The following is a 13,442-nucleotide window of genomic DNA, read 5'->3' as shown; positions in this document are numbered from 1 at the left end:
AAAAATGAGCTATCAAGTCACAAAAGACATGGAAAAAACTTTTAACTACATATTGCTAAGTGAAATAAGCGAATATGGAAAGGTTATATTCTGTATTATTCCAACCATATGACTTTCTAGAAAAAGTAAAATTTTGGAGACAGTAGAAAGATCAGTGGTTGCCAGGAGTTTGGGGGAAGGGAGGGATGAATAGGTGGAGCACAGGGGATTTTTAGGGCAGTGAAACTATTCTGTATAATACTACAATGGTGGATATGTGTCATTATACATTTGTCAAGATGCATATATTTGTCAAAATTCACTACTACTATAATGGTAGATCCACATATATTTGCCAAAACCCAGAGTAACTCCTAATGTAAAATGTGTACTTGAGTTGATAATGACATCTCAATCCTGCCTTATCAGTTGATTTGTAACAAATGTACCACACTAATGCAAGGTGTTAATAACAGAGGAAAATGGGGGAGGGAATCTGTGGGAATTCTCTGTTGGCTTTTTGTAAACTTGATGCTATTCTAAAAAATAAAGCTCTATTATTGTTTCAAAAAATGATTTAGAATGATACCATATGACATGGAAGGAGTTCCACATGATGTTACTGAGTGAGAAATGCAATTTAAAGAAAACTATGTGAAATGGGATTTCATTTTTATAGACCAAGCAATAACTAAAAAGAATCTCTATATATTTTCAGTTATATGAACAAGGAGAAAAATATAAAATATGGATAGATATGCATTAGACTCTAGGAAGCCAAGTGAGAAAGCAGAGCTGAGACACATAGAGTTCCTATCCTTAACTACTTATCCTTTCTTACCCTCCTATGCCACTCTCATGTCAACAGATATTTGTTCAGTTTCTACTTTTTGCAAGTCATAATTTCCTTTCCTGAATCCTGGATTATTTTGACACACCCCATGCTTGTTTCTGGGCAACAAGCATAATACTTGCTAAAGCCAAAAGGTGTGGTACAGGCTAACCATATTAAGAAGGATTGAGATCATTTCAGAGTTACAAACCATCAGGAGTTATAAAAGAAAACCCAAGATGTTTGGTATGTTCACTTCATCTTTTGAAACAGAAACATCGATCTATTTAGTCTCTAAACATTGGCAGTGATCACCTATCAGATATTACAGGATAACAAGTGTCCCACTCCTTGAAAAACTCATGGTTGAATGAGGGATATGGACAAATAAAAAAAATCACAACAGGATGTGTCAAGAGATATTATGAGGTGGGTGGGGATAAGCAGGAATCATAAATTGGGCCTTGGAGAGGAAGAGAGGCTTATGGAAAAGGTGATTCTTTGGCTGAGTTTAGTGGTAGAATATGACAGGGAATGGGTAAAAAAGCTTTGCAGCAAAGAGAACTTTAAGAGCAAAGACAGGAAAGATCACATTTAAAAACTCAATATTTAGAGTCTTCTAACCTGGATTCAAGTCTCCAAAGTACAGTGGCACGATCATGGCTCACTGCAACCTTGACCCCCCAGAGCTCAGGTGATTCTTCTGCCTCGGCCTCCCGAGTAGCTGGGACTACAGCTATAGGCATGCACTCCAATGCCCGATTAATTTTTTGATATTCTGTAGAAATGAGGTCTTGATATGTTGCCTAGGCTGGTCTCGAACTCCTAGGCTCAAGTGATTCCCCCATCTCGGCCTCCCAAAGTGTGGGGATTACAGGTGTGAGCCACTGCTCCTGGCCAAGGCAAGTTTCTTTCTAAGCTTTGCTTTTCTTTTTAGAAAAATGGAGATAATGACAGCAACAATCTCAGGTGCATGAGAATGCCTGGGAAGTGTTTAGCAGGGCTCTGGAACATTGTCAACATGGAATAGATGATACAATTATTATCAATATCTCTAGAGCATTGGGCAATAAGCAGAGATACTAGGAGAATATCCATACTAGACAGTATAATACTTATTCACTTAGGTATCGATTCACTTATTCATTTGCTTATTTGTAGTCACAACTTATAATAATCTACCATTTGGATAAACTAACTCAGTCACAGAAAAGTCATGTAGTAGGATCCTAAAAACACTGGAAATTGGACTTCCAATGAAATGTAATACAATTAGACTCTTCTTTCATTGGGATATGCTTCTTGAGAGTTGGTTAGTCAAAACATTTATGCTGCACAGAAAATTCTGTTGAATACTTTTGGAATGCAAAAAAAAAATGGAAGATATCACCTCCTACTTTCAATCATCTCATAACTGAGTGCTTTACAATAAAAAAATGTATTCATTTAACAAGTATTTGTTGAGTATCTACTATGTGAACCTGTCCTAAGCACTGCAGGTGCACTGGTGACTAAAACACAGGGAAACTGACACTAAGGCAGACAATGAATAAATAAATAAATAAATAACAATATCACAAAATGTTATGAAGATGCTAAAATGGGCTAATGTGATAGAGTGACTTGTGGGGTGTAAGTGGAACAGAGTGGCAAGGGAGAACATTAGAAAAAGTGATGCAACAAGACTGGATCTGAATTAATAAAAAAAGAGAATCATATGATGATGGGGGAAGAAGGTTCCAGAAGGAAGCAACAGAAAATGCTTTGCCCCTTAAGACGAGAATGAAAGTGATGCTTGAGAAAAAGAATGAATTGTGCACTTAAAAGTTCTCAACTTGGGATAATGGAACTGGGAGCCTTAAATCTACCGGTGTCTAGGCACCACCCATAGTTATGCTGAGTTAGTTGCTTTGGGGTAGGCCACAGACATCTGTTTTTAAAAACTCTCCCAAGTGATCCTAAAGTGCAGGTGGGGTGAGAAACACTGGCCAAGCATGTGGAGTCCAGGAGGGGGCAAGAAGGTGTGTTCAGACAGGCAGACAAAGAGCTCCAACCACGTAGGCCCCCTGGATGCCAGGTTAGAGCTAGTGTTCTGTTTTGAGTGTAATGGGAAGTCACTGGAGGATTTAAGCACAGGTATGGCATCTTCTCATTTAAGATTTAAAAGGAGCATTTTGGACATTGCCTGAAGCATGGACAGCAGGGGAAGGAGACAGAGGGAAACAACAAAAGCAGTTAAATACACAGGTGAACTCCAGTGACACAAGAAATACAAATCACCAAGAGTGGTTTTCCAGTTAAGGTCTACCAGTGAATGCATCTGTTAGCATACAACAAATGTCACTTTTTGAACCCAGATAAATAGTAAGTTGAGCTAATATTATCTTTCTGTTTCTACCTTACCTTCTATGTTAGTCTTTAACATGTACAACTGTTATTTAGTGGTTCTCAACCCTGGTTGTCCATCACAATAATCTATGGCATTAAGAAAAATACTGATGCTGGCTTTATTCCTAGAGACTTCCATTTATTGATCTGGGGATTGAACCTGGACACTGGGAATATGTTAAAGTCTCTCAAGGGACTTTATTCTATAGGTAGCCAGAAGAAGAACTGAATAAAACAGACAATAGTCCATTAATTGGCAGCAGACGTGTTAAAATTGGCATAGGATTCTGATTTGCTTACGGTTGATAAGTTTAGCAGAACACAGAGTCTTTATGTCCAGGAAGTGGAGCCCAGCACAGCGAATCCAGGGTAAATATTGTGATTGCGAGTTACTATCCTGAGGTGGTAAATGGAACAGGGAATGGTTTGGTTGGCCCAAGCACAGTAGTATTGGTGTGTGAGATAAGGCTCCCAGTATTATTTATCCAAGAAAAAAAAGAGTTAGGGGTAGGAGTCCCCAGATTTGTATTTTATTTTATTTTTTAATTCAATCAAGCATTGTGTTTTCTCTAGGAAAATAAACTCCAACACGGAAACACACATCTATTCAAGGACACCTTTCATCAATTTGTATTTTGTTCTCAAGACAGAGTATCTCTACAGGTTTTCATTCTTTCCTACATGTCTCAAAACTTCCTATACTTGGCAACTGTTGTCAAATCCATGAAAAACCAAAAAGCTACAGTTAAAGTGACTGGCGATTTGCATCCATCCTAAACATGAGGGGGATGTGTGATTATACTGCCACCTTTCCTAAACGTGTGAGAACTCAGTGCTTGGCTGGGGGACAGGAGAAGCTGAGTGCTCTCGGTGAAACCCTTGTGACTGATGCTGAGACTCCCCTTCTTAGAATAGTTTGTATATGACGGGACCCAAAAGCTGGGAGGTGGTTGGGGCCATCTTGAAGAGTCTTTCTGGAGCATAGAAAGTTTAACTCTTTTAAGAGCAAATACTTATGGAGGGTCTTACTATATGTAAAGCTGAGACAGAAGAAATAAGGGGTTACATAGTGGCTGTATAGTCAGACATGTAAACTTTTAAATTATATGATAAGGGTCAATTGTAAATTTTCATTGACATATTATTAGTATCTACAATATAATACCAATTGTGCTTTTTGGTTTTTAAAGCCACTGAAAATGAATTTATTTTAAAACATGGGTTGGGTGTGTCTTTTATGAATATAAATGATTCTCTGATTCTGAATTAATAAGATTTTAATGCCTATTAGATTTCTTAGATGTCAATCTTACGTATGTATACACTTGAAATCAGTTATAAAATATCATACTCTAGGATTCTTTAAATGTCACAGTAAGAAAACAATTATTTTACCTTTTCATAGTTGTATTCAAAGAGAATAAATTGTCCATCAGGAGACACTAAATAATCATTTATGGAATGTCCAAACTCATCCTGTCAATCAAGGAGAAAAAAGAAAAATTGAACAATTCAATTTAACTGCCATCAGTGAGCACTTACTACGTAGGGGATACTGTTCTAGATACATGGCTTGTGCTTTGAGAGTGCCCAGTGTAGGAGAGATGACATATTCAACCACATAAATGGTCATGATGGAAGGTGGGCAGTGATGTGTGTCAGAAAGCCAGAAAGAGAAGGATTAATCCCACTTAACAGAGGAAACATGGCTATGATGATGAGGATCAAGAAAAGAGAGGTAACTTTCTTAACAGTGGAAACAACATGATCAAAAGCCCAGGTGTGGGAAAGGGCATGCATGTTTAGAGAATGTTATGTGTAACCTGAATATAGTATGGGAGGTGTCAGACACAGTGGAAGGTGAGAGGACATCAGATTAGAAAAACAGCTGAGACCTAAACATAAGATGTAGATATAATTTGTAGAACTATGACCTAGTTCTTGCAAGTGAAGTTGATAGAATCATACCTATCTTTTAAAAAGTTACTCTGATGACAATGACTGAAACGAGAGGGAAGTGCAGAGGGAGGTTCGCCCTGGATGTAGGTGGTGCCACAGAATGCAGACAGGAACACAGGTTGGAACACTCACCACTACCAGATCACATGAGGGTTAGAACCAGGACTGTATAGTGGAAATGGAAGTTTGTGAGATACATGATATACAGACAGGGAATCAATAGAGTTTACTGAGTGGCTAACTATAGGAATGACGGAGGAGCCAAGGATGATTCTGAGGTTTCTAGCTTAAGTGATTTGGGGGAGAATTAAGCGATTGTTTATGAAGAGTAGGAAGTTGGGAAGAGGAATAAAATGTTTTCAGATTGCTAAGACTATGAGGGGGAAGTAATCAGTTCAGCCTGGGATTCTGAATTTAAAATCTATATGCTGAATTTAAAATCTATATGCAGGAGCCAGCAGGCTGCTGGAAACTGACGTTTGAATCTGGGGAGGGAGTTAGGGTTAAATGTGTGTTTATGAGAATCAAGGACAGAGAGGAAAGCCCTGATGCTGTGGAAGTGGGTGAAATTCACTAGGGAGAGCATGCAAAGTGGGGAGACAGGCAGCAGGTGAAGCAGAGCTCCAAAGAGCACTTACATTTAAAAATATGGGCAGAGGAGGTAGAATCGTCAAAGGAGACTAAAAAGTAGCCAAGGCAGGGAGCATTTCAAGAAGGAGAGAGAGATCCACCGTGCCATATGCTGCAGGGAGAGTCCAAAAGGATAAGAAATGATAGTACTCATGATTTGAAAGGTAGTGGAAGAAATCCCCAGAATTCCATGCAGGAATTAATTATGTGATTAAACATACAAATGTGCTGTTCTCCAAGAAAACAGAGCTGTTTCCATATTCAGCATTGAATAGCAATATATTATTTTCTTGTCTGTAGAGATATTCATGATCTAAAAAGAGAAAACAACCCGATCGGTATTTTAAGTTGCTATTAGACATCTTTATAAGCTAAAATTATGCAAGAACATTTAAAATTTAAGTTCACACATGTACTAAATAAGCATTTCTAAGTTGGAAAAACATGAATGATGAATATTACACTCGCATTCATTTATTTTTCCATTATTATCGTCAAAGTTTTGATTTACTTTCAACTTATTGTTATAGTACATGACATGTATTATAGTACATGTCAAAAAATACTTGAACTTCTTTCTGTCTCCTCTCCCTTTTCACCTTTAAGTAGAAAATAAAATACTTTTCAGAGAGTTTTAACAAACATGGTTTATATCTTCTCAGTGCTGTAAAAGCACCCCGGCAACCTAACCTAACTAGAACAAACATAAACATAAAAATCTGCTCCCTCCAAAAAAATTCTTACCTGAAACCCACTGTAAGGAGTAGACCTTCACTCTAAAAGTATTTTTTAAGTAATCAGTTAGAGTGTAAGTTCTGCGACTGTCAGCTGTAGCATCATCTGTTGGTTGAAAAAAAAGAGCCAAATGTTCAGTAAGAAGGAATAACCTAAGTTTTGAATAAAATAAACAAATGGATCTCTACAATATACCCTGCTCACAAAATGCAGAAATAACGCTCAGCAAGTGCAAGACACATTTTTGAAAGATTTCAGACTGGATGAAAGGATACAAATGCATTTAACTGTGAAGCATTTGTGTGTATGTGTGTTTCACATGCTTTGGCAATGCTGTATTAGTGGATTTACCTGTGAAGGTCTAGACCAGCAATGCCCCATGGAAATATAATGCTAGAACATTTTCTAGTAGCCATATTTGAAAAAAAATAAGGTGGAATTAATTTAATAGGCTATTTTATTTAACCTAATATATACAAAATATTATCATTTCAGCATGTAACTGATATTTAAATGCTGTTAGCCGGGTTCGGTGGCTCAGCCTGTAATCCCGGGCCTTTGGGAGGCTGAGGTGAGTGGATTGCCTGAGCCCGCGGAACCTGCCTGGGCAGCGAGACATCATCTCTACAATAAATCAAAGAATCAGCTGAGCGTGGTAGCGCATGCCTGTAATTCCGGCTACTCGGAAGGCTGAGGCAGAAGGATCGCCGGAGCCCAGCAGGTCGAGGCTGCGGTGACCAGGAGCGGCCACTGCACTCCAGTCTGGGCGACCGAGTGAGACTCCAACTCAAAAAAAATAAATTAAAAAAAATGCTGTTAATGAGATCTTTCACTTTTGTATACCAATTATTTGACGTTTGGTATATAATTTACACTTAATAGCATATCTCAATTGAACTAGGCATATTTCAAGTTAATAGTTACATGTGGCCAAGTGGCCAGCAACTACTGAGGTCTTGAGGTCCATTTACAAACTCTCCTGCTCCTCAGAGACCTTTAGCACATGCTGATCACCTGATTCAGGAATCTTTGTTTCTCTCACCCCATTTTAGTGGAATTTGTGTAGTACTATAGTCTACTATTGATGACCCAAATTCAAAGTCTGAAAATCGTTTTTGATGTCTCTCTTCCCACCATGCCCATCTAATTGACCCTGTCAATTCTTCCTGGAAAATCTTTTTTCCAGGGATTCTTGATATCAGGTTCTCCCATCCTATCCCTCTTCTGCCCCAGCACTGGAATAATGGTTTTAAAATGCTACTTTCATTCTAGTGCTGCCTTCCTCAAAAGCTTTCAATGTTTCCCCATTGTCCACAGGACGATTCAAACACCTTAGCCTGACACTTGCAGACCTCCATAATCCACAAGACTGTCTTCCTAGGCTCATGTCCCCTCCCTCCCTGCAGGAACCAGCTTATCTGGTCTCACAATCTGACCACAGAACCCAGGAGATCTTCCTGGGCGTTTCCATCTCTGCTCCTTGCCCTAAGTGACTTCTCTGCCGTGTCTTTCCTGCTTCCTTGGTTGTCATAATCACCAACTTCCGACTCCCACCTCTTTCATGAAAACTTCAATTCTGCCCCCTCTGACTAACTTCTGCCTCCACACTAATTTGGTTCTTGTCATTTAATGATTTGTGTTGGCAACTATTTTTCCATGCCTACCTCTGTGGTGTCCTCAGCTAGGCCACACATTCTTTGAAGATAAGGCCTTAAATTTTTGTTTGTTTTTTTGAATCAACCTTCAACATGCACCATAGTAGACACATGCCCAAAGCATTTTGTTATTGATTGACACAAGGTATCAACCTAGAAGCAGGGTTAAGCCAATGTGATTCTTCTTCCCCAATCCTAGAATTGTCTACTGATAAGAGCTTGAAGTGTCTTAAAATTGTCTACTTTTCTATACACACACACCCAAACGTATACTCAAACAATCAGCTACCATCATAACATTCCTATCTCTGCAGATCTTATTCTTTGGTGTTAGAAAGTCAGCAGTACCTACTCTTGTTAATTTTTCACAGCCTATGGGAAGATAATTCTCTTATAGAAAACGTTTCTCAGAAAAAATTCTTAAGATTTTATTTTTTCAGATCTTATCTAATAATGACCTAGTATGTGCTTATAAAACCTTCCATTTCAGGAGATAAAATTTCTACATTTATTACATTATTGATTTTATTTAAAGCTAGTTTAATAAGTTAAAGCGTTTTTAAAATCCATTTTTCTTTCAATTTGGTCCTGTATTTCATCCCTGAAAGTCAGTAAGACACTCGTATTTGTTAGTAGAAATATAGCAAGTGGGTAATATTGACAAAAAAACTTGTCAATCTTTAAATAGTAAGAAAAGCTTTGTGGTACAGAAAATATTATTTGAAACTCATATTGGGGATAGTAAGTGCAAATCTGGGTTTGTTCACAAAATGCTCTCAATAGTTTGTATCCATCCAATGATTCCTTCGTACATCAAATGGTTTAAAAAGTGAGGACTACTTGAAAAATACTATTGAGAAAATGCATACCCTGTTACCAACAAATATTAGTTGAAAATGGACATACAATGCATTCCCAAATTCACATAATTTGAGGTACAGATGGCTATGGATATTCGCAATACTAATATTGTCTGCTGGTATAGATTTCTAGACGGACTTATAAGTAGAGATAGAAACATATATACATATATAAACACATACACATATATGTATATATAATAAAACAGACATATTACTGTAGAACATCTATCACTGAGTCTTGACAAAATACGGAGATTAACTGAATACCCATAAGAGATCACATAAGTATTATCTTATTTAAATGCTATCTCACTTAAAGGTTTTTCAGGGCAACACACACTAGGAATTCTAAATAATTGAGGCAAAATTCCCTTAACATCACCTGCTGCCCAGGTGCCGCTCTTCACATTCAGGATGTATTCCTCACTGAGCATTTACCTCTCTCCTGCTCCTCCTCAGACCTTGCTGGGCTCATTTTCTCATTAGCCTATAGCTTTTCTAAACCCATCATCTCTACCACGTTCAAACTCCCTTGTGCTCATGATGGCCCCCTGTGCACCGGATTTATCTGCTGATGTTCCAAATTCCAGTGCTGATGCCACACACCAGCTATAACCCAGGACATCCTAGCAAGGTCCTTACCTTCTTTGGCCTGTGTTGAGCTCACTTAGCTGTTTACAATAACCCTGCAACACAGTTTCTATATTAGCTACCCAGTACCAGAGCAACATAGCTAAATTGGAGCCAGTAGAGCAACACAAATGTTTCTTGCTTTTTGCCTTGCCATTTGATAAGCAGGGCACATTGGAAGATGGTTTTGAAACATCTAGATAAGCGAGTTCTGTGAGATGTGAGTGCCAAGTCCAGGTTTTGACCTTTTGCAAGTTCATCATTTGCTGCCAAATGAGAACCTATTTTGTCAGACTCTTATAGGACATGCTCACGTTTCTCTTCCTTTTCTACTTGCTCACTGACAGGGCACTGCTGCAGCAACAGATGCAGGTCTTTGGCTGCTTGTGTGGTTTTCTTGATGCGGTTTAGGACATGTCGTTCATTTGACTTATCAGTTCAAAGCATTGTGCAGCCAAGTAAAGCAGTTAATCATATGTTACCCATCAGCTTATACAGAAACGCTTAGATTAAAATCTTCTATGATTTAAAAATTTTTAAAAAGAGAGGAACGCTTCTACACTGCTGGTGGGAATGCATACTACTTTAATCTCTGTGGAAAACAGTGTGGCAACTTCTAAAAGAACTGGAAATTGAACTTCCATATGACCCAGCAATCCCCCTACTGAGAATATACCCGAAGGGACCTCAAATCATTTTACATAAAAGATACCTGCACATGCAGGTTTATTGCAGCACTATTCACAATAGCAAAAACATGGGACCAACTATGCTGCCCATTGAAACTAGATTGGATTTTTTAAAATGTGGTACATATATACAATGGAATATTATGCAGCCATAAAGAAGGACAAACATATGGATTTTGCAGCAACTTGGATGGATTTAGAGTCTATAATACTCAGTGATCTATCACAGAAACAAAGAACAGAGTACCATATGCTCTCACTCATAAGTAGACCCTGTACATTTACCCTATAAGAAAGGGATTGGCAGTAGTGGGATACTACTGGGGTGGGGGTGAGGACACAACATCAATAAGGGTATCAGACCTCAAACCAGGCAAAGCGGGGACAAAAGGGAGGCCCAAACATTACCTGTTCGATGTCCACTTGTATACCTAATCTTGAATTGTACCCCATATCTTTAAAATAAAATAAATACTTCAATAATCAAAAAAATAAAAATTTTGAAAAAGAGATTAGGAACTTTATACTTTTCTTCTTTAGATAAAGAGACTATTAGCTTGAACTACATGAACATATCATTTTTATCAGTCAAAAAAGATAGAATAGCAGCATTTAAAATGGCTCATCCTAATAATAAATTATTATCCAAGTGTCATGGTATCTTAAATCCTTGCTGTAGGATCAAAATAAGTTCTGAATAAAAAAAAATTCAGAATCATAAAATCCAAAGAAGAGAGAAGTATAGTTCCATGGGATATTTTTGCTTTGACCAAGTGCTACTGTATGATTATAGGATATGTTGAATACTTTCACATCCATTCACAATAAACTTTTTTGTTTGTATTAAACTCCAATATATGATATTTCTACTTCATAAAGATAAACTGTTTTGACAAATAAATGGCTAATGAAATACATCTAAAAAGAAATGTGCTCTTTACAGCTCATAAATGCATAAAATTGTTAAAAACAGGAAAAAGATATCTGGTTATAGAGATCCTGTGTTCCATATGGTAATCAGTTAGCATCCCATATTGATGCTTGTATCTATGATGGGTATAAAGAAATAAAATGAATACTACTTCAAAGTTTGCTCTAGTAAAATAGCAGCCTTGACACAGGGACAGAAGAAAAAAATCAAGAAGACAGAAAAAGAAATGAACTGAAAGCCCCCTCATGTCCTGTGACTGTATTCCCCAGCAGAATATGCAGGCTGCCAACCATCTCCATTGGTTCAACAAACAGTAATTAAGGGTTTCAATAACTCATTGATCTGAATCAGAGGGCCTGGATATGAACCCAGACCACTTCTTGCCTTGGGGTCTTGGGAAAACTACTGAACTTTTGTTAGTTTAAATGATGGCATCCCCTCCAAAATTCATGTTGAAACTTAATCCCACTGTGGTGGTATTAAGAAGTGGAACCTTTTGGAGAAGTGATTAGTGCCTTACAAAGGGCTGGAGGAAATTCGCTTGGGCTTTTTTGGCCCTCTGCTTTCTACCATATGAGGATGCTGCCTCAGTAGACAATGCTATCCACAAAGAAGAACCTCACTAGACACCAACCTGCCTGTGCCTTGACCTTGAACATCTCAGCCTCCAGAACTGCAAGAAATAAGTTTCTGTTCTTCATAAATTACCCAGCTTATGGTATTTTGTTTTAGCAGTACAAATGAACAAATACAGACATTGGTACCAGAGATATGAAGTAGTCCTGTAAAAAATACCTAAAAATGTGGAAGCAACTTTGGAACTAGATAATGGATAGATGCTGGAACGGTTTTGAAGTGTATGCTAGAAAAAGCCTGGATGACCATAGACAGAGTGTTAATGCGATTCTGGTGAGGGCTCAGAAGAAGAGAGCAATAGAGAGAGCTTCATCTTCTTAGAAATTATCTAAGTGACTGTGATCAAAATGCTGGTAGAATTTGGAATGGACAGGAGGGACCATTCCAATGAAGTCTTAGACAGAAATGAGGAATATCTTATTGGAAATTGAGGAATGGCCATCCTTGTTACAAAGTATTACTGATCTTAGATGAATAGTTATCCATGCCCTAGAGCAATGTGGATGAACTAGGATGTCTGGCAGAAGACATTTCTAAGCAAAGTGTTTAGGGTGCTTCATGGCTTTTCTTGATTTCCTACCAGAAAGTATGAGAAGACTGAAACAAATTAAAGATAGAGAATTTATAATCATAAGGGAAGCAGAACTTAAAGATCTGGAAAGGTTTCAACCTGATCTGAGCCTGGCCAGGTTGTAAAGACAAAAACAGTAGATTCAAAAAGAATACCAAGGTTGTGGACAAGCAACATTTAGCTTTAGTAAGGAGATTAGTATGGATAATTAAGAAGCCAGATCATCATGACATTAGAAGAATGACCCTGAAGGCAGTTTGGAGATTGTTGGTGCTGTCCCTCCCATTATAGGCCACAGTGCCAAGGCCTCGGGGATAGAACCATGTCAAAAGAGGGGTCTCAGGCACTCACGGGACCTCAACAACAATAGCATTCACTTCCATGCACAGCCTTAAGTCTCAGTGAGCACTCCTTAGCTGCCCCATATGTGGTTCAAGTGACCCAACTGCCACTTCGAGGTACAGGCTATAAGACTTGGTAGCATTCATGTGGTGCTAATTCTGCAGGCATGAGATGTGCACATGCTATGGAGGCATGGCTACCTCCACCTAGATTTCAGAGGATTCCTCAGAAAGCCTAGTAGACGAGGCAGAGAACCACTACAGTTGGGCCACTTAACAGAGTTGTTGGAGGCAGGGCTGCCCTTGAGACACCAGAACTGTAGAGCCACCAGCATGCAGTGCCAGTGAGGACAGCCACAGGCACGAGACTCCATGAGAGCTGCAGTATGGACTGTGCCCAGCAAAGCCATGTGGCATGGAAGGCAGTTCCTCCGAGGTCTTGGGAACCCAACCCCCATTCAGCATGTCTAGAAGGTGAGACATGGAGTCAATGATTATTCTAGAGTCTCAAGATTTAATGTTGTTTGCCTTGTTGGGTTTTTTGGACTTACTTGGGACATTACCCCTTTCTTTTTGCCATTTATTCCCTTGGAACGAGAATAT

General features: G+C 38.5%; 1 protein-coding gene across 1 annotated transcript in view; it reads right to left on the bottom strand.

Annotated features, from left to right (window-relative positions):
- Window positions 1-9,516, bottom strand: part of DPP4 (dipeptidyl peptidase 4) — a 57,207-nt gene extending 47,691 nt beyond the window's left edge. Inside the window, exons 1-4 of the mRNA XM_008048884.2 lie at window positions 9,480-9,516; window positions 6,533-6,628; window positions 6,010-6,101; window positions 4,595-4,675 (exon numbers count right to left, since the gene is read on the bottom strand). Of these exons, the coding sequence (XP_008047075.1) occupies window positions 4,595-4,675; window positions 6,010-6,101; window positions 6,533-6,628; window positions 9,480-9,516 (306 nt within the window). The remainder of the gene's footprint in view (window positions 1-4,594; window positions 4,676-6,009; window positions 6,102-6,532; window positions 6,629-9,479) is intronic.
- Between the last annotated feature and the right edge of the window lie 3,926 nt (window positions 9,517-13,442).

Source organism: Carlito syrichta, unplaced genomic scaffold (genome assembly GCF_000164805.1).
Source record: "Carlito syrichta isolate Samal-C Ts95f unplaced genomic scaffold, Tarsius_syrichta-2.0.1 Scaffold128021, whole genome shotgun sequence".
Lineage (NCBI taxonomy): Eukaryota > Metazoa > Chordata > Mammalia > Primates > Tarsiidae > Carlito > Carlito syrichta.
Note: the sequence above shows the minus strand (reverse complement) of the source record. Positions and strands in the feature narration are given on the sequence as shown.